Source organism: Micromesistius poutassou (genome assembly GCF_964030765.1).
Source record: "Micromesistius poutassou genome assembly, chromosome: 20".
Taxonomy (NCBI): Eukaryota; Metazoa; Chordata; class Actinopteri; order Gadiformes; family Gadidae; genus Micromesistius; species Micromesistius poutassou.
In genome coordinates, this window is record NC_140290.1 from 10,393,259 (window position 1) to 10,414,945 (window position 21,687).

General features: G+C 46.3%; 2 protein-coding genes across 2 annotated transcripts; one reads left to right on the forward strand and one right to left on the reverse strand.

The window, feature by feature from the left end:
- Window positions 1-1,439: 1,439 nt before the first annotated feature.
- On the forward strand, window positions 1,440-5,060 carry LOC311365348 (cholecystokinin-like; the record flags this gene model as incomplete). The annotated part of the gene is made up of 3 exons (XM_084484858.1): window positions 1,440-1,572; window positions 2,103-2,255; window positions 4,921-5,060. 3 exons carry the CDS (start codon window positions 1,440-1,442, stop codon window positions 5,058-5,060), a joined length of 426 nt encoding a protein of 141 aa, XP_084340984.1.
- Window positions 5,061-9,914: 4,854 nt separating this feature from the next.
- Window positions 9,915-19,064, reverse strand: trak1b (trafficking protein, kinesin binding 1b; the record flags this gene model as incomplete). The annotated part of the gene is made up of 15 exons (XM_084484407.1): window positions 9,915-10,590; window positions 11,128-11,253; window positions 11,444-11,549; window positions 11,936-12,256; window positions 12,627-12,898; window positions 13,738-13,983; window positions 14,381-14,457; window positions 14,947-15,084; window positions 15,902-15,976; window positions 16,255-16,385; window positions 17,029-17,107; window positions 17,202-17,304; window positions 17,975-18,075; window positions 18,467-18,583; window positions 19,014-19,064. The coding sequence occupies 15 exons, from the start codon at window positions 19,062-19,064 to the stop codon at window positions 9,915-9,917; spliced, it is 2,619 nt and encodes an 872-aa protein (XP_084340533.1).
- Window positions 19,065-21,687: the final 2,623 nt, after the last annotated feature.

A 21,687-nucleotide genomic window follows, 5' to 3' on the forward strand; every position in this document is an offset into this window, starting at 1 on the left:
TTGTGTGTGTGTGTGTGGGGGGGGGGGGGGGGGGAGGGGAGGGGAGGTCGGACAGAGAAAAGACAGAGACAAACAGTTGTTTCACTTGTTCTTCCAGCAACACCAAACAGTTTCACTCTTTATCCTTCATATTCCTCTTCCTCTAGACAAATGGCTACAAGGTATACCCCTCTGCCATCTGTCGTGACGTACCCCCAATACACACACACACACACACACCCACACACATACACACACACACACACACACACACACACACACACACACACACACACACACACACAAGCATTGGCACACACGCATACACTGCCTTATTGTGTCATTATTGCATTCCTCATCCCAAACACATTATGGTCATATTCAGAGGTCCTGTCACCAAAGACTGGTGCTAAAATCAGTGAAAAATAATAATAACACAAACACAATGCAACAGCTTTCAAAACAAAAGCGTGGTTGCGCTGCCAAAGTAATAAATGTTTTTACCAAACCGGGCATACACATGTTACAATGCAGACATAAAATAGAAGCAGCACACCAGAGCATACACTCAACACACGCACAAAAACGCACACATGTGCACTTACACACACACCACACTCAGGCTCTCACACACGCACACACATGCAAGGGGCTAGCGGTGGTATAAAAGGGGTGTCTTTCCCAGTCCTTTGAGAAGTACTCTGCTCTTTCCTCTCACAAGCAGAATCTCTGTCTTATTTCAAGGTAGGAACTCTTCTATCTGTTTGTCTCTGTTTATTAGGAAAGCTTTAATTTCTTATCTGCACAGGACTTTTATTTTCTAATTGGTTGAGAATTTCTATGGGTGGTAAATATTTCCATTTTACTGGTTAAGGTTGAAACGATACTTTGATTTATGTACGTAGACAAAAACTATTGTTTAGCAAACACGACCATGTTCAATTTTTAATTAAGATCTCATTACTTTTGTTAAATGAATACTTTTGTAAACTGTGCATCTTTGAGACGTTTTTATTGTCTATGTTTAGACGGGCAAATCATTCACATCTAAACTCAAATTTCAGGGACCTACATCTCAATGTAATTTGAAAGAACAAATCACTTAACTCTGAGCTTCACTTAACTCTGAGCTTAATTGTAGGTGAGATGTACAGGCTGAAATCGGGTCATCACATGATATGTTTAATCGTTTGATAACGTTTTATCAAACATATTACAGATACATTGAGCTGGAGGACAGTTACAAATGACAGTTGCACTAACTAATTATAAAAGATGGATCCTATGACATTTCCAGTTAAAACACGTTTTTTCCTCAAAGGTAACTGCATTGAAGTCCCCTCTCCTGGACTCATATGTCTTGTATTAATAAAGTTGTTATCTATCTATCTATCTATCTTTCGATCTATCTAACGCCTCTGTGCTCTCCTGTGGTCCTCCGTCTCTCCCCTGTGTCCCAGATGACTGCGGGGGTGTGTGTGTGCGTGCTGCTGCTGGTTCTGTTTACAAGCTGCCTCGGACTGCCTCTCTCCTCTCAGCCCGCCGCCGCCGCCGCCGAGGACCGCCGCGTGGCCGCCTCCGCCTCATCTGAAGGTAAAGCACGCCGGGCTCCGGGGCCTGGAGACTCGGCACACTGGCTCACTGACGCTGTGCTCCTTGTATCTGTTTCTTTCTTTATCTTTCTTTCTTTCTCTCTAACATTTATGTGATTCTATATTTCTTTGTTTCTATTTTCATTTCTTCATTTCTTCTATCTTCATTCTTTTCTACGTTTCTTTCTTTCTTTCTATGGCTCTAATATTCTTTCATTGTTCCTACCTTTCTTTATTTTTATTTTTCTTACATATTTCTTTCTATCTTTCCTCTTTCTTTCTCTATTCAAATGTCTCCTTCTTTCTTTCAATACGTCTTTCATGTCCCCCCCCACTAAACCACCTGGAGATTCTAGTGATGTCTGAACGACACCGATATCCGCATATAAAGCATCAAGTCTGAATCACCCTCAGGGTCGAATCTCCTGCTGAACAAAATGCTGAAAAAATGTGGAGAACATGTCTGAAAACGGCTAATATCTTCTTCTTTCCTTGCCCCCCTCTCGGCCCCCTGGAACGCCCGGGCCCCAGCTCTCCCTGACACCGACACCTCCTTGTCCGAGCCCCACGTACGCCACAGCCGCTCCGCCCCACAGATGAACGCGACCCCCCTGTCACAGGAGGAGGGATATCCCAGAGCCAACCTCAGCGAAATGCTGGCTAGACTAATCTCCTCCAGGAAAGGTGTGTATGTGTGTGTGTGTGTGTGTGTGTGTGTGTGTGTGTGTGTGTGTGTGTGGGTGTGAGTGCGGGGGGGGGGGGGGGGTATTCGGGTGGAATTAGCAGCGTTGTTGTATATGTCTCATGTTCATGCTTTTAAGTGTGTGTGTGGTTGTGTGTGAGAGTGTGTGTGAGAGTGTGTGTGGGGGGGCATGTAAGTGATGAGGACATCTCCAAATGCAACTGCTTTTCAATCCTTTCTGTTCTCTGCTTTTCCGGTCTGGCTAATTAGTGGATCTGTTGCGGGGTCTCGTTTGTAATATGAATTAGTGGCAGAAAGCTTTCTGTGGTCTGGAAGAGTGGCTTCGAGAGCGTACTCTCATCCGGCAATTCTCCGCAGCTTATTTTTTTTCTTGTTGCTTTTTCTCTCTTGCCTCTCGCATTCTCAGACTTTCTAAATATCGTTTGGTCTCAGACCGACTTGCAGTCAGCAACGCAATGATGGCACTGATTGTGTCTGAACCCAGCCCGTTGCCTATTGCATGCTTGGTGTTTGCATGCATTGAAACTATGACATACTTACATGTGCACAATAATTACATGAACTGTACAGGTAATATGTCAGAAGTTTCTCAACTACATGTGCACATACTTTCAAAACGCAAACGAGGGAAGGCGCATAATGAAGGGGTGAAAACATTATTTTAATCTTTTTTAATGAACTACACTCGCATGTACAAAAATACATTCAAACATGTGCAGCAGAGAGTTTTGCAATCGCTGGAAAGAAGCGTCCCAGTTCCTGTGTGTATCGATCTCTTCCGCCTGCCTCATTCCGTTCTGTTCTGGGCGAGTGTGGGCTCCCAGGTGGGTGGGGGTGTGTGGGCGCATTGCGTGTGCGTGTGTGAGTGTCTGTGGCCGCTGTGCGCAGCACGCTCGGCTGCGTGTAGGAGGTGTGGAGCCTGATCCAGCCAGTCTTCTCACCACACCAGGGGATCTGTGTCTGCATGTTTGTGTGTGTGTGTGTGTGTGTGTGTGTGTGTGTGTGTGTGTGTGTGTGTGTGTAGGAGTCTTGTTGAGAGGAGGAGGAGGAGGAGGGGGAGTAAAATGAGCATCTAGATTGCAGTGCAAAGTGCAATTGATTACCAAACTGTTGGTACCCTGGCAACACACAGAAAAGTCACACACACACACACACACACACACACACACACACACACACACACACACACACACACACACACACACACACATACACACACAAAAGCCACACAAACACACAAACACCCACACACACTTATCTTTAAAGGATGGATCTTTAAAGTTCAAGATTTTGCAGGATGACCATCTCCCTCCTTTCCTCTCTCTATATGCACATATATGCATATGCACTCCATATACACACACACAAACACACATACACATCACCGATGCGTGGAACACCTGGACCCATGCGAATGCTTGATCGACCATTGAGCAAGTAAATCTGCACAAGAGGCAGGCTAATTAAGTGGTGAGCAAATAGCAGGTTGTCAGTCTGAGGTCCATCTGCCGCTGGAATGTCTGCCACATTGTGTGTGTGTGTGTGTGTGTGTGTGTGTGTGTGTGTGTGAGAGAAAGAGTGTGTGTGATGTCACTCTGAAATCTCATCTTCATCTTATGTGAGGAAAGATCTTATGATGCCTTGCCATTTTTCACAACTGACACCTAACATTCAACCACACAACTTATTTTGGTCAGGTAAATTGTTCTTTTGATTAAACCAGGTTAAAAATGACGACACTTCATTTCAAATGTTGTAATGCACGCAAACTGCGATAAAATGAAGCAGGCGACTACAAGAACATTACTCAATATGTAGAAAATAATTGCTAAACGTTTGATGTTGAGTCAATGGCCCCAGCTATTCCACGTTTAGCAGCAATAACCAACAGCAACACCACCAGTGGCGCTATATTTTGTTGTTGTTGATGTTTGTCAATTACACTTAAATAGAGAAACATCTGATCAATAGGTCATCTGATCAATAGCTAATCGCTCCAATGTCTAATCGTCAATAGCTAGCGACCACTTCAGTATAGATTTGACTACAGTTCCACAAAATACTTGTAAGCCATAATGGGGTTTGAAATCCTTTATTTTTTAAATAGTGTGACTGTTTGGGGGGGAACTGGGGGGAATCATCCTTTCGCCTTCGTTGCCCTGTGTTTCGGTCTGCAAGACCTTCGGCAGCAATATTTTCCGAGATCATCTGATATCCCTGGACTCATTTCCCGAACAGAATTCTGCAGCTTCAAATAAGACCCCTCTGTCTGTAAACCAACAATCCCTGGAGGCTAGAGGGTAGAATGCAGCGCTCATCCCTCTGTGGGCTTGGCAGAGCCGAAGGGAAAGAATATTCATTTGCATGCCTTCTCTTCCCCACCATCTCTCAAACCTTTCTCTGCCTCAATACCCAAACGGCCATACGCACACACAGCCACACACTCACACACACACTCACACACACACACACACTCACACACACACACACACACACACACACACACACACACACACACACACTCACACACACAACAAACAACAACAAAAAAACACATAAACAAAAAACACACAAAAACACACATACATGTGCGCACACACGCACGCACATGCCACTCACCCCAACCTCTCGTCCTCCTCTCGCTAGGCTCAGTGCGGAGGGACTCGGCGATGAGCAACCGGTCCGGCGGCGGGATGAGCGCGGGCCACCGGATAAAGGACCGGGATTACCTGGGCTGGATGGACTTCGGGCGCCGCAGCGCAGAGGAATACGAGTATTCCTCCTAATGACGTCGTGACCCGGGCACATACCGGCAAGGGGAGGAGAGAGGGATGGGAGGGGGAGTGGGGGGGGGGGGGGGGGGGGGAGGCGGAGGAGAAGGGGTAAAAGGAGTTGGAATCTGCAAACGTTCATCATTTCAAAATAAGAGTATATTTATGATGTATTTGTTTGTACATTTGTTTGTAAAACTATGATCATGCAATATATAAAGACATACGTATGCCGCATTTTGCAGAAAAATGGCTTGTGCTTGATTTGGTTTTTTTTGTTTGTTTGTTTTAATTTTTTAACCGTTTTTTTCCCTATTTCTATTTCTTCTTCTTTTGTTTCTTTTCTGGGTGGAATTGTTTGCCGTTGTGTCAGGATCTGGTAGGATTAACGCGGCTGAATAAAGATTAAACATTAAACTTTGTATTTTGTCCCTGGATTTGTATACTTAAAATTAATATTTGATGTGCATTCAGAGTGAAATCTCTAGAAACGGTATCGGCACACTTGCAAACAATATTTCAGTGTCGAAATAAAGTGCTAAACTTATTATCATTACACAGGGAGATGCACATCAAAATATATCTGCATGTGTTTATTAGTTCATATAAACTTAATTCAATTCAATTATTCACATATTTGGTTGAATAAAAGAGACTTCACAACCAACCAATACTAACAATTCACAAAAACAAAAAACTTTTTAAAATAATAACTAGGGACTGTACAGTGAGACTGAGACTTGTTTTTTTTAATCTTTGGAACATCTTATGTACATACTTAAAATAACCATGAGGAAAATAGCATCTCATTAAAATCTGTACCTTGTACTTTAGAAGCACCTGGAGTCTATTTCCCTTGCCTTAATAGACACCTTCCCTACATTTACCCTCTGTAGCCATATACTATCTACAGACTCCCAGCCTCATCAAGTTCAGTGGCCCGGCAGTGATTTGGCCAACGTGCCTTAGCCTTCAATTAGAAGAAGTTACGGTTATTCATGCCATGAAATGGAGCGAAATGGAGACAGTCACGACGTCGGGCTATGAACAGCTCAGTACATTGAGCTATGAAAGATAAGACGACAGCCCAGAGACGGTCAAGAGGTGGTGATAAATATTTTATAGGCCCCGAGAAATGTGTAGAAAAACACTTAAAAACCAAGCTAGAAAATGATCTGAGCTAGATGCTGTGCCGGAATAGGTTTTAATGGCTTTGCAGCCAGCACTTGACCTGATAACTAATATTTACCTTACCAACACTAACCCTTTTACTAGCACTGATCATACTACTAACACCAACACCCTATTACTTCCACTTACCCTATTACTAAGACTTCAGGAGGTTAGTGAGGAGGTTAGTGAGGAGGTCAGTGAGGAGGTTAGTATGGAGGCCAGTGAGGAGGTCAGTGAGGAGGGATTGGGTTGGCCAGTGGAGCCTGTGGATTGGTAAGTGGGGTGGCCAGAAGTGAGCCAATGGGAAGGCCAGTGAGTTAGTGGGGTGGCCATGGGGGGGGGGGGGGGCTTTCAATTTTGTAACTTTACTAATTGAACTAATTGCCCAATACTGTTTGACATAACTTATCATTTGAGATTTCTGGTTTAACATTTAATTGTGCCAGAGCCACATTACAACTACACTACCCCATATATATTGCAGAGTGATATAACAGGAAAAACTTAGATGAAGCATTGCACTATACTGCCCGTCTCGTGTGTGTGTGTGTGTGTGTGTGTGTGAGAGTGTGTGTGTATGTGTGTGTGTGTGTGTGTGTGTGTGTGTGTGTGTGTGTGTGTGTGAGAGTGTGTGTGTGTGCGTGTGTGAGAGAGCAAGTAAAGGAGACTAGAAAGAGAGAGAGAGAGATCGATGATCCAAGTGGGCTTGGTGAATAATTCAGAGAAATGGCTTCAGTTGCCCCAGGAGGAAAGAAAAAAAAAGTGTGAGTGTGTACACTTCTTACACATTTGTGTGTTTATGCGATTCAGTCGTGCATCAAGTCAACGGCTTGGACCTAGGGCTCCACTTGAAACAAACAAACTTGAAATTTGGATAAGCATACTTGAGAATTGGCTTAAACTTCTAAGACTCCAGAGACCTCCAGGCTCTACTCGTGTGTGTGAGTTGCAATAGACTTGAAGGGTGCTTGGATGCACACACGTCTGTGTGTGTGTGTGTGTGTGTGTGTGTGTGTGTGTGTGTGTGTGCTTAGATGCGTGTGTCTGCTTGGATGCGTGTGTGTGAGAGTGAGTGAGTGAGTGAGTGAATGAGTGAGTGAGTGTGTGCTTGAAGGTGCTTAGATGCGTGTGTGTGTGTGTGTGTGTGTGTGTGTGTGCTTGAAGGTGCTTAGATGTGTGTGGTGTGTGTGTGTGTGTGTGTGTGTGTGTGTGTGTGTGTGTGTGTGTGTGTGTGCTTGAAGGTGCCTTAGATATGTGCGTGCCCACATTTCGGTCTGCATCATGACAGCCAAATCCTAGAACAACGACATGCAGGATCAATAATTAGTTTTAAATAGATCATGGTTTTAGGTTACTAGCTTGTAATAGGAGGGGTCTGGTTTAGTTGTACTGCCATGACTATTGTGCAATATTGTTTACATTGGTGGTAAGGGCGCACTATAAATACATTTTCTGAATGTATTCATTCATTTTCAAATCATTAACCTCTTTCTGTAGAGACCTCATCTTTCTCTGACTTGCCCTCATCCCTCTCTTGGTTACACGCACACAACTTGTGGATGACAGTGATTTGATTGCAAGATAGGGCCCTAATTGAAGTTATCAAAATCCGCCACAGAAAGCATTAATAACGTCACCCGTGGGACACAATTAGTATTCATTTGTTGTAATTTGTCCATCACTGGCTGCCATAGTGACATTCTGAGGTTATTGGATAGGCATACAGCAGCAGGGGATATGATAGATCACATAATCACGCTACAGACTCATGTGTACTGGCTGATAACGCAGACATATTTCATGGGTTACTTCGGACCACGTTCGATCTAGAGGGAGAGAGACAGAGAGACAGAGAGAGAGAGAGAGAGAGAGTGGGTGGGTAGGAGAGAGAGATGAAAAGAGAGCAACTGAAGACATGCAGAGAAACAAACGCGTTATTGTATCTAATCATTCAAGGTTCGAGAGCACCACCTGCTGGTCGGTTTTAGCTGATCGATTCCTCCATTCAGCCATTTCCTCAGTCCTCTCCTACGCCAAATTAAACTCATGCGATCAACACAAAGTTTGTTCTAGTTAAAAACGACAGGGAACGGTTTAATGATTGAAATTGTATTTGAAAAAACAAACAAGCCTCCAATTCACCAACTGACTGCCCACAAATATGTCATCGTATGTGAACAATGTAGGCTATATGCATCAGCTGAGTCATTTCTAATAAATAAATTCTTTACACATGACAATGTGAACCACATAGCCTACCTATCCAAGGCGTAGCCAACTGACACAGTGAATCTGCATGAACAAACATTACAAATATATTTACGAAACATAAATATAAAAAACTCAATAATTTAATTCATTATTGTATGCCTTTGCGTTTGTTTTGAATAATCAAAACAAAATAAAACAAACATGACGGCTTCTTTTCACCTATATTTGCCTACTCAGAGCAGACTTTTTTTCCTCACACATACCACGGGCCTAGATTGTCCACACGGTCACACAATGTCCCTCAAGGCCCGATATTACCTTATGCACCAACAGAGACAAACGGGCACAGGCGCGCCTCATTACCCACAATGTATTTTACTTGTCGTTTTGCTTGTCCACACAGGCCACACCTCCTTTTACAAGCCGCGCTAACGTCGTATAGATCTCTGGAGTCAGTCCTTCCCCCCCCCCCACTTCCTCTTTTAATGGCCACTTAGGAGGCAAAAGCCAAGCATCGTTAATACTGATAGGAATATCAGTTGAGTTATTCACTAAGAGACTGTCTTCTTGCTCATCCTGTCAGGAAGAGGGATGCATATGAGGGAGAGATGAAGGGCTGAGCAACATGTGGTTGAGAAACAGAGGGTGGAAGGTTAGATAGAGAGGGGAGAGAGAGAGGGGGAGAGAGATGTTAATTATGTAGCTATGTTTAATTTATCACATATATCACTATGGTAATTACAATCTTAATTGTCCTTCATTTACTTTGGCAAGGTAAATGTTTATTTCCCCCTCTAATAAAGCTTTTTAAAATGTAATCAAGAGGGAGATTGAGAGAGAAGAGAGGGTTCATAGTCGAGAGGGAGAAGAGAGAGAAAGAAAAGAGGGATAGAACGAGGGGTAGAAAGACAGGCACAGTGAGAGAGAATCTAATGAATGATCCTGGAAGTCATCAGTCGATTTTAAATCCTGTTTTAATGAGCTTCTTAACCTAGTATAGGTGAAGGAGGAAGGCCTGTTCAAGTGCTACATAAACAGCAAATAGCCAAAGTTTATGATAAAAAAAAACATTAATCTGTAATTCTCTGCGTATGTATGCACATACGGGTCGGGTATGTGCGTGTGTTTGGGAACAGACACAAGCACAGGCAGAGGGACAAGAATTGGAAGCTAGTGTCGATCGCAATGCTTTTCCACCTCATCTGACCGTCCCCATAGGAGCTGCTTGTTGATAGTGTGTTAACATCGGCAGACGGGGCTTACCGGTGAACTGGGGAACTCCCAGGACCGACTGGGAGTTCCCTGGTGTGCTGAGGGCCTGTGTGTGTGTGTTAGAAACAGTGATTTCGTACACGACAGTGCTACACATGAGACCCGGCGGGTGTGTAGTCTCCATCGGTGAACCCCGTTCCGCCTCGGTGGTCTGGGGGAGCTCCAGGTGACCGGTCAACAGCCCACCCGCCACCCACCCCCGCCGACGCTGCCCTACTTCAGGCTCTGCTGCTTCGGCAGACTGGCTGCCAGCAGGATCTCCGACTCCTCCTGGGGCCCCGGGCCCTTCATGGCCATGCTGGCCCCGACCATCGCCGGGTAGCTCCTGTTCCTCCGCATCCCCTCGGGGCCGAAGGGGGAGCCCGACCGCCGGAGCCCGCCCAGGGGCCCCCCGAGGATGGGCCCCGGGCTGGTCGCTCGGGCCCCCGCCGCCCCGGCCACGCCCAGCCGCTTGACCTTATCCAGCAGGTTGAGGTGCTGCACCGACACGCTGACGTCCGTCTGGCACTCGCAGTCCCGGGCGCGCTGCCGGCCCCGGGACCCCCCCTCCACCACGTCCTTCAGGATGGAGCGCGCCGGCTTGGAGGTCAGGAAGTTGTCGTAGGGGGGGCTCTTGAAGTCGAAGCCCAGCGGCGTCTCCTCTCCGCTCCCCCCGCCGGGGTCTGCCGCAGAGCCCCCCGCCCCGCCGGCCCGGGACCGGGTGGGGGAGTTGGGCGGGGTGGAGGGGCGGGCGCGGTGGGGGGTGACGGAGGTGCTGAACAGCAGGCCCTCGCTGCCCTGCGGGGGCTCCAGGCCCTGGCTCTGGTGGTGGTACATGGCCGCAGAGATGCCTCTCTCCTGCAGGAGGCGCACTAGCCCCAGAGAGGTGCTGGTGGTGCGCGTGGCGTCCCTGTAGGCGAAGAAACACAGGCGTTTAATATGGAACATGACATACATTTGCGATTCAAATTCTCTTCTTTATTTGATGTTTTCCTTCTTTTAAGTTTTGAATTGATATCAAGCTCAGGAGGTAGAGTGGGTTCACTTGTAACCGTAAGGTTGCTAGTTTGATCCCCGGCTTGCTCAGGGAGGTGTCCCTGAGAAAGACACCGTCCTTACCCTTACTGCTCCCGACGAGCTGGCTGTCGCCTTGCATGGTTGACACCGTCCTCAGTGTGTAAATAAGTGTATGAACAGTATGAAGTTGCTTTGCATAAAAGCGTCTGCTAAATGCCGAAAATGTAAGTATAATCTCTTCTATCCTTTATTACTCAACAAATGATGCACAGAACTGCCAACATGTATCCATGTTGTCATTTTGGATTGCTATCGCTATATAATATGAGGTCTTTCATGCAAAGCTATTTTAGCCAGAGGCGTGGGGGGGGGGGAGCTGGAGGGCAGCAGGAGGCTCTCTGGAGGCTATCTGGAGGGATAAGAGGCTTGCCTGAGGTTGGTTGAGGACTCGGAGGGGATCATGCCAAGTCGCCGTGGGGTGCAGGGCGTGGCGATGGGCGTGGCCAACAGGCTGCTGGTCATCACACAGGAAGAGGTGGCCGGGCCCGAGATCAGACTGCGCCAAACCAGGAGATGGAAGAAGTATGCATATTATATCAATGTACATACGGTACACACATACAGAGCATTTATTGACTTCTGCTATTACATGTCATTCGATTCAGTTGGATGGCCGTTCCGACTGCACACATGGTACCACATGGATAATAGTGTGGTGGGGGTGTGGTTGGTGTGGTGGGGGGTACCTGGGGGTGACACGGGTCAGCTCATCGGTGGGGTGCAGGATCCGGCAGGTGGTGAAGGTATAGGTGGAGCTGGTGTGGGCCATGCACTTCCCTGGGTAGTATGCAGCTGACGAGCCAACACACACACCCACATCATATTTATTACAAACAAAGTCCATGTTTGTGTGTGTGCGTGCATGTGACTGTATGTTTATGCGTGTGTGTGTGTGTGTGTGTGTGTGTGTGTGTGTGTGTGTGTCTCTGCGTGCATGTGAACGTGTATGTGTGTTTGTGTATGTGTGTGTGTCTGGCGTGTGCCTGTGTGTCAAGCACCTGTGAGTGTGTGTGTTTATGATTGTGTGTGTGTTTCTATATGTGTGTGTATGCGTGCACCTGTGTGTGTCTGTGTGTGTGTGTGTGTGTGTGTGTATGTAAGTTAGTGTGCATGTATGAGTGTGTGTGCGTACACCCTTGTGTGTGTGTGTGTGTGTGTGTGTGTGTGTGTGTACTCACCCAGCGGGTCTGTGTTGCTGAGATGCGGCGACGGCGAGGGGGTGCCGGGACCGGGTAGGGGGGTGGGGGTCTCCCCGGGGTCGGGGGGGGCCGTGCTGGTGGGACAGGGCACCGTGGGCGAGGCGGTGGCCGAGGTGGTGGGCAGGTTCTGGAAGTACTGCTCCCCGGGCTCCTCCTCCTCCAGCCCGCCCCAGGGGTACACCTGCTCCAGCTCCAGCTCCAGCGGCCGGTAGCCCTTGGGGATCACCCCGGGCCGCGCGTCCAGGATCACCCCCAGGTGGGGCTGGGCCAGCTGCTGCCAGTGGTGCAGGGTGGCCGACCCTACGCACATGGAGGGAAACACGCACTCTTTACATGCTGCCTCTTCCACTGGATGTGAGGATCAATGTTTAAGTCAAATAAGAATAAGGCCTAAAGTAAAGTTCATTGTTAAAAGTATATAATTTCTCTATGAAATGTATTGAATGACGTTTGTGAATGCTACTACTCCTTCATCTCACCAGGGGGCAGTAGAGTCAAACTAGAGCAATATTATCCTAACTGCATAACAGTATTGTATCCTGGTAAACGTGGCATGGTGTCTTTGTATGTTTGCGGTGAGTTTACGCAGGAATATGTATATTCATAGCTACATCTGTGACGGTACCAAAGCTGCATCCCCGCCCCCCCCCCCCCCCCTCCCCCCGCTCACCTTCCAAGGGCTTGACGATCTGCAGCTTGTCGGGCAGATAGGCCCCCCGGTGGGCCCAGAGCTGGAGGCTGCCCAGGGACATGATGCTGTCGGAGGGGGTGAGCCCCCCCTCCAGGCCCAGAGGCACGCCGTGGCCCCGCCGCCGCTGCTCCCGCTCCTCCTCGAAGAACCGCCGCTCGCTCAGGTTGTTCTGCCGCCGCAGGGACAGGCGGCGCAGCGCCAGACGCAGGTCCTCGGCCCCCGCGCTCTTCTTCCCTGAGGCGTCCCCGCCGCTGCCCGCGAAGAAGTGGATTAAGATAAGAGGGGAGTGTAATATCTGAATACAGCCGCAGGGCCGTGATTCACAGTGTGCCCCATCTGTATTGTCTTAAGAGAAATGAAAGATTTATTTTTATTCAGTGGCTCCATTACTTTCAAACTGGATTTACATTTTTTTTATTTTTTTATTTTTTTATTTATTGGATCTCCATTAGCTCCAGCACATTAGCCTGGCTATTCTTCCTGGAGTCCAAGTACCAGTCAAAGTGATCCTTCTCCGAGTTCACAAGACAAAACAAAACCAACAGTCAATACAGTCACAACACATATACAATCATAGACTCAGACCAACATATATCACAGGACATCACCAAACACTTGGACAGTACAAGACCATACACAACATACAAACACCATACAAACAGATACAAAAATAATAATGATAATAAAAAAATAAAATAAATAAATACAGGACAGAGGAAAAGAAAAAGAAAAAGCAGTCTCATATGTCATCATTTTTATGTTGTGGGTAAGGTGTTTTGTGAATATACAGTGTATCAATGAGATTTATTACTGAATACATTTAAGCGGTGCTACAGATTAGCAGATTCGTTTTTGAGCTAATTAATTTTAAATTTGGATTACCTGATAATCTTTGATAAATTGAACCCTTGTTGGTGCAAACCACCCTTATATTCTCTGCAGACTAATTATGCTAAATTTGAAATGGTTATCACAATCTCAAGACAAACTACTTACGTAAACGTACTCCTACTATATTTGTCCAAAAACAGGCGATCATTCACATCTCAATTATATACTCACACAAGCCCCGCCTCCCCCTCATCCTCACCTCTCCCGATTGGACGAGGCCTCCATCAGGATGCTCTGAGCGCGGTTGTCAAGGCCGACGCCCTCGCCGGCGATGTCCCCCGGGCACAGGCGAGGCGTGGCCGGGCCGCTGGACAGCGGCGAGGAGCGGGACGACAGCGTCTGATTGGACCCCGGGATGTTGGTGTTGGAGCCCGGGATGGGCGAGCGCTGGCGTACAGTCTGGTTGAAGTTCTTCACCGTCTGGAACACGCGCCTCCGGTGGCCCCTGTGCAATGACACACACGCACACACACAGGTGCACACACACACACACACGCAAACACACACACACACACACACGCACACATACAAACAGACAAAAACAATTATTGAAGTTGTTTTAAAAGGATACAAAAAAAATTTAACAGTAGGGGCTTCTTCCCCTCCAACAAAATATGTGTATCTTGTTTTTGTTTATATATATATATATATATATATATATATATATATATATAAATATATATAGTATATATAGTATATCATTTTTGTTTTTACTCTATCCTTTTGGGAATGCATGTCTTTTTGTACAAAGACCAATTAACTCTCCAAGGACAATGAAGACTCAGTCCACCCTATCTAATCCCTCATTAAAACCTCTGAGATGGGTGAAAAGAGGTTCATACTTCTGTTCTTCACACTCAGGGTCATCCAGACTCATCTCCTTCCTCATGGTCCCCTCAATCTCAGCCGCCAGGGAGTCCTGTCAATACACACACACATTCAGAATGCACCTTTTACTCAAGTACTGCCATCTGTAATATTATTGGAGGGGACTTTTACCAAACTACATTTTAAAGCAGATATTTTACAATTTGTCCCTGCGACATTGATCTATCGCTTACAAGATACTCTTAGAAGTATTTTTATTATTCTTTTCATACTCAAATGCAACCAGTTTGATGGTTTGATGGTGCATGTCTGGAAAAACACCTTGCTTTGAGTACATAAAGTACTTTAAATACCTACTTACTTAATCACATGGCTAAAATGACTACTTTTAGTCTGTGTTATTAGAAGGACACATTTTAAAAACAGTTATTAATAACAGACATAGGCTACTTAGTAAGTCAGTAAATAAATACTGTACTCCCGCAACGTTTATGGGTAATGGGTACGCTACTCGGCACGCTACTGATATCTGGTGTGACGTTCCCTACGACGCATCCCATCATGCATCTCTCTCTCTCACCATGGGGTAGAGGCCCAGGGGGTGGAAGCGGCGGGGCGTTCCGGCGGGGTAGCTGCGGTTCCTGAGGTCCTTGAGCTCCTCCTGGGCCTCGTGGAGCATCTCGATGCACTCCAGGTACTTCTCCTCCAGCTCCTGGAGCTACAGGGGGCAGCAGAGGACGCGCCACGGAGGAAGAGTGTGAGGAGGGAAAACACACTCACACTCACAGGAGGCGCAGGAGTGGGGAAGCGGGGAGGAATTAGAATGTGTCTGAAGGGATAGGACAGGCTAGAGCAGGGGTCTCGGACCTTTTTGAACCCGAGAGCTACTTCAAGGGTGCTGAGTCGTACGAAGGGCTATTTGACTCACCGGCCTTTTCTGCCCGTAGGGCACTGCCAGGTGGGTAGTTGGCCCGGAAGCTATTGTGACAGGTGATGAAATGTCGTTCCACACTGTGCTGCTTGGCAGTCGCAACAGTCTCCCCACAAATAAGACATACAAACTTGTCTTTCACAGTAGTTAAAAAAATAACTCTTCCTACCAATCATTGTGAAAATGATACATTTTCTTTCTCTTTTCCCGCATATTTTGTGGGTAAACCCAGCAGGTAGCTCCAGATTTAAGTTGTGCTGACTTGCTTGTCTCAGTAAAGAGGGTGCACGATAATGAACTTTCCAGACAAGGTTAGAGTTTGTAAAACATTAGTTTTTTAAATGTTAAATTAAATATTGTCATTGCCAAAAAAGCAATGCAAGTGTTATTGATTTAAAAAGAACAACACAATTAATATAAATATTAATCCAATCAGATTTTTTTTTTGAGCTATTTTTAGAACATGCCCTGCAGGCGACTCACATGTTGGCTACCCCTGGGCTAGTGTGTGGGGGGAGATGGTGGTGTGTGTGTGTGTGTGTGTGTGTGTGTGTGTGTGTGTGTGTGTGTGTGTGTGTGTTGGTGAGGTGGGACGGTTTGTTACCTCAGCTGTGAGTTGTCTCTGGGCATCTTTTGCCGCAATCAAGTGCTGAGAGAGCTCCTCGTTCTCCACTGCAAACTGGAAACACATACATGCACGCACACACACACACACACACACACATATACACACACACACCGGCCACCACGCACAAAAACAAACAAACACACATACGCACACACACACACACACACACACACACACACACATATGCACACACACACCGGCCACCACACACAAAACACACAAACACACATACGCAGACACACACATACACACACATGAGCGTTAAAGGGGCTTGAATTAAGCAAATATTTGTGTGTGTGTGGGTCTCTCTCTCTCTCTCTCTCGCCCACCATCTTGGACTTCTTCTGCAGGTCCACGATCTGGGAGAGGAGGTGGGTGATCTCCTCCTGCTGCCGGGAGGCATCCTCAGTCTTCCTGGCCAGCTCCTCAGCGATGGTGGAGATCTGGAGACTGGACAGTCCTAGAGGGGAAGAGAGAAAGAGTCAAGATTCAAGATCTAGTGACTCACATATGCCTGCAAGGAAGTATACTGAAACGTGGTCGCTTCAAACTCCCAGGAAGTGCACAAAGCAAGTACAAGACAATTCAAATAGCCAATATATAAACAAAATACCAGATACAAATAAAGCAAAATATACAAAAGCATATAAAAGATATGCTAAAAAGAAGTGTTAAAAGTGAAGATATTAGTGCAAATATTTAAATGGCAATAGTTGAAGGTATCGTGTGTCTTTCAGGGGTTTATTAATCCTTGTTCAAGGCTCTGATAGCCTGTGGGAAGTAACTGTTCTCAGTGTGTTTGTGGCAGCGCAGGCGCTTGCCTGGTCGCAGCCACACAAACAGTCCATTGCTGGGGTTGTGGGGGTGAGACAGAGAGAGAAAGAGTGGGAGAGAGAGGGAGAGAGAGCTCAAAGCACAGCAAAAAACAAGAGATCAACAACTAGTCAAGCCATTATAACAACATTAATTCAGAGTGCAAGATTGGCAGAAACAGAAGACAATACAAAGACTACAGAGAGAGAGCAAGAGAAAGAATAACACACAGAGAAAGAGAAACACACAGAAAGAGAGAGAGAGAGAGATAGAGAGACATCATAACTCACTGAGTTCCTTAACACAGTCGTTGACCAGCTGCTGTTCTTTCTCTTCGTACGTTTCTGTCTCCGACTTGAGGTAGCTGGCCTACATACGGACAAATATCCCAACAGTTACCCAGCTTGAAAATACCCTATTCTCTCTTAGTATTCGTGTGTGTGTGTGTGTGTGTGTGTGTCACCTCAGAGCGCAGTGACAGGTTCTCCTCTTCCAGCTCTTTGAGTTTCATCTGCAGCGGGTCCGACCCAAAGCCTCCAGAAGCGGCCCCCACTTTACCCCTCCTCCTGTAGCGGAGGAAGACAAACACACCAATACGTATTCATCACTCATGGGGCCACCTGCACTTAGGTTTTAGTCTGTTGAACACATGCCATACACCACGTGTACATGAACTAAAACATGCAAAGTGTACACAGTGACGTGTGAGAAAGAACGGACCCTCCCAGTTTAATTCACAAATATATACATTGATTTCATTTAACTTTTAGGGTACTATGTATTGTGTTGCTATTTTATACCGCTACACATGGCACACAATCAGAATTAAACCACCCCCTTACACAGTTTAAAATAAAAAATGTAAAGTGTTAATAAAACATAAGCAGTACAAAACAAAAGGTTCATATTGTAAATAGAACCTATACAGTACAAAACAAAAGGTTTGTATCATAAATATAAGCTCTACAGTACAAAACAAAAGGTTTGTATTGTAAATACAACCTATACAGTACAAAACAAAAGGTTCATATTGTAAATAGAACCTATACAGTACAAAACAAAAGGTTTGTATCGTAAATATAAGCTCTACAGTACAAAAGAAAAGGTTTGTATTGTAAAAACAACATATACAGTACAAAACAAAAGGTTCATATTGTAAATAGAACCTATACAGTACAATACAAAAGGTTCATATTGTAAACAAAAGATATCCAGGTAGAAGGGAGGCCCCCTCACCTCGGGGAGTCGCTGGGCTCCTCCTCGCTCTCCTCTGCCGCCTGGGTGTAGAACTGCAGCAGCTCATCCTTCAGGTTCAGCTCATGGTGCAGCTGGGCCACCTGCAGCACAAAGGAGTGGGCCGGAGTGTGGAGGGGGACTATGAGTAATGGGATGGGGTCAGGATCTCCTGGGTATTCTATGTGGATTTTTGTTTTTTTGTGGGAACAGCTAAATCCACCGCAGGCTGTGTGGACATATTTCTGTTATTTGTGTCAATTGTGTGTTAAGTGTCAAGCTTTTTTAGATACAGTTAAATGATGTTGTTTAAAAGCAGTGATTAAAAAAATTACAACATTGGTTATTTATGAAATATGAAATGGTATTTCTGTCAAATTATAAACCTTCCTCTACCACCAACAAAAAAATAACCTTTTCTATCAGCTACTCTAAAACTCGCAGCAATGACAACATGTTCATTGTGTGTGTGTGTGTGTGTGTGTGTGTGTGTACCTCCTCGGCGATGTGCCCCACTTGCTCCTCCAGGTAGTCATTGTGCTCAGTCAGAGTTCTGTTCTTCTTGAGCAGGGACTGACCAATCCTGGCAGCCAACTCCAAATCCCTCTCTTTCTATTGGGTGAAGACATCCCATGGGATGGATAGTGAGTGGGCAGCAGACAAAATTAGAAGTGGAGAGAGGAGTGATGAGGAAAGAAGAGAGGAGAGGAGAGGAAGGGGGGGAGAGGAGAGGAGAGGAGGGGGGAGGGGAAGGACCAGATGAGACATGGAGAGCAGAAAAAAGAAGAGAAGAGGAGAGGAGAGAAGAGACAAGGAGAAGATAGGATAGGAGCAGACAGGTCGGGACCAGAGAGAAAGAGGAAACCAGAACAGAGGAGAAAGTAACAGATGCAAAGAAAAAGGGAGAGAGTCAAAGAAAGAAGAAGGGAAAAGAGGGGAAAGATATGACAAACAATCACTTCCCATACACAACAAGCTAAACACCAAGGGTAAACAGCGCCATAGGCCGGTGTCTGCAGACAGACACCATTTCAAACCTCACCTCCTCCAGCAGACGTGTGATGGCATCGATGTCGTTGTACGTCTTGGTCATCTGGCCCACTCTGTCGGCACATAGCACTGTGGAGCACACGGGGAGTCGCGACGTGAAACACACCGCAGCACACTTCACCGGGCGCATTCAAAACATTCAGCACTCAGCAGCTTACATTGCACCACCTTTATTGGTAGTAACGTTTCGATCCAAGACCTAGGTCAAAATCGTATTGTCACTTTCTGCAAATGGAGCCCCACCCTGTCCGTGTTGACAGAGGTCGAACAATAGTTACGTCAGGGCAAAGGGAACGATATCGATCGCAGATAAACAGATCAATAATAGAAAAGGATAATAAAACATAAAATTTATCGTAGGAAGAGTTCCCTAAAGCAGGATATATCCATGATTATACATAAATACAACATTCAATATCTTTGCAATTGGGCATCGCAGCTGGTCTATCGACTAAGCTGCACCACTGCGATACTGTTGACTCACTATCCACAAGCATAATGACAAGCTGCACATCAACATCCATCGCTCAAAAACACAATCAAAACAGGGAAAGCAATAACGTGTGAGCCCACCACAAACCCTGTTTGACTTTGACTTTGAGTGTGTGTCTGTGTGTATGTGTTAGTTTGTGAGCAGGAAGGCGGATTAGATTCCTCCTCAGAGAGATCCAATGAAATGCTCTTAACAAGCAGCTGAACACCGCCTGGCACCAGCTCAGCTACAAACCCACTCAGAGGACACACTCTTCCCTGCATTACCTGCCATGCTCTAAGACAGTTTAAAGCACGGTCACATCCACACAAACGATACACAGTAAATGCATTCATACATCGGTGGTTATCTATGGAGTTAGGCCACGGTGAAGACATTACCTATGGTGGTAACCACGGTAATATCATCCATAGGATCGCGAAGATCACGTTACCTACGGTCGGAAGTTACCACGGTCATCGTCATCAATATTGCATCAGGTGATCAGACTGTCACACAGATATCCATCACAAACACACAACACGCCCTCTTGCTTTCATGGTAGTTCACCAGTCACCAACGTCCTCCATCCCTCATCCACCGCTGCCACTCAGCCCCTCCATCCTCTCCATCCTGCCCTCCCCCCCCCCCCCCCCCCCCCTCCTCCTCCAGCTCACCTCAGGCTTGGACTACAACAGTACACTTCCCTCATGGAGCCGGGAAAGAAATACAGGCAAATATCCACTTGCAGCAAAGATTGAAAAAGACTCTCTCTCTTTCCCGCTCTTCCTCTCACTGCCTCTGACTCTCTCTCTCTCTGGCTTGTCACACTGTCTAACGATCCAGTTTTTTCCCTGGACTCCCACACACAACTATTGTACGCCATCACTGGCAGCCTTGTGATTCACAAGATAGTCACCCCCATTCTGTCTGCATGGATGACACAGCATGGACAGAAACAGGAAGAGGGGGAGGGTGGGAGACAGAGCGTGAGACAGGGAGAGAGAGACGAGAGAGAGATGGAGATAGAAGGAGGGAAAGAATGCACGTCTTTGTTTTGCTATGTCTTGCTGAGAACCCCTTCTGATTGGACAAAAATGCTGGTGGTGTAAATGAACCAATCAAAGACCTTCTCATCTGTTTAAGGAGGACGGACAGAAACCCAACTCATCTACAACTCTGCTTTCCTCCACCACCCTCTGTTTTCCCTGTGTTATCGTCTCCTCTAGCTCAGCACCTGCCCATGGCAACCGTTACCAAGGTGATTCCCCTGCACAGTGTTATTACCCCCCCCCACCCTCTACAGATGCACACTCTCTCCTACTGTTGTGTAATATCTTCTACAGTGTACTGTCGGTCATCTCCATCACACAAAACAAACTACTGGAGGAGCCCTTCACTCTGCCTCTGGTACGATCTGGATTTCTTCAGAAAGAGTAAATAAAGTCTGAAATAACACAGTCTAAAGTGAAGACACATAGAAAAACTCTCCTAGCAAATTGTGGTAAGAAAAAAACCTCAAAATGTATATTCAAACATACACTTTTTTATTTGTTTATTTTACGGACAGTGCACATTAACCTACATTTCTGTAGACGTGCCAGTGTAAGCCAGCAGGAAAATTTTCAACTATAGTACACACACACACACACACACACACACACACACACACTAAGACCCCCAAAAGGACAAACAACACACACACACACTCACAGAAGTACTTGAGGGTCTCCTCGATCTGCTCGGCCGTCAGGTCCAGCCGTGTGTCGGGCGCGATGAGTGGCGTGTGCAGCCAGTCATCGTTGTCGTAGCCGTACACCGTGTCCGCTCGCAGCCGGTACACGGGCAGCTGCTCCTCCAGCAGGCTGATGATCTCAAACTCCGGCAGGTCAGTGCTGTTACACACATCTGACAGCACACACACATACACACAGGTAGAAAGAGACACAGAGACAGAGAGAGAGAGAGGGTTAGGGATAATGTGTCGGACTGAGCAGCTGGCGGTCCAGTACAGCCAGGGATAGTGCATGACGCCCTCTAGTGGGGATAGTGTGTATGTGCACTACGGACCTGCAGGCCGACATGCAGAAGTTAGTTATGTGGGTGCTGCCCCCTAGTGTGCAATTGTAAATGGTGGCAGTTGATTATGGCGCTGTTTATGCTGCTTAATGATGCAGTGGTTAGAATTGAATGG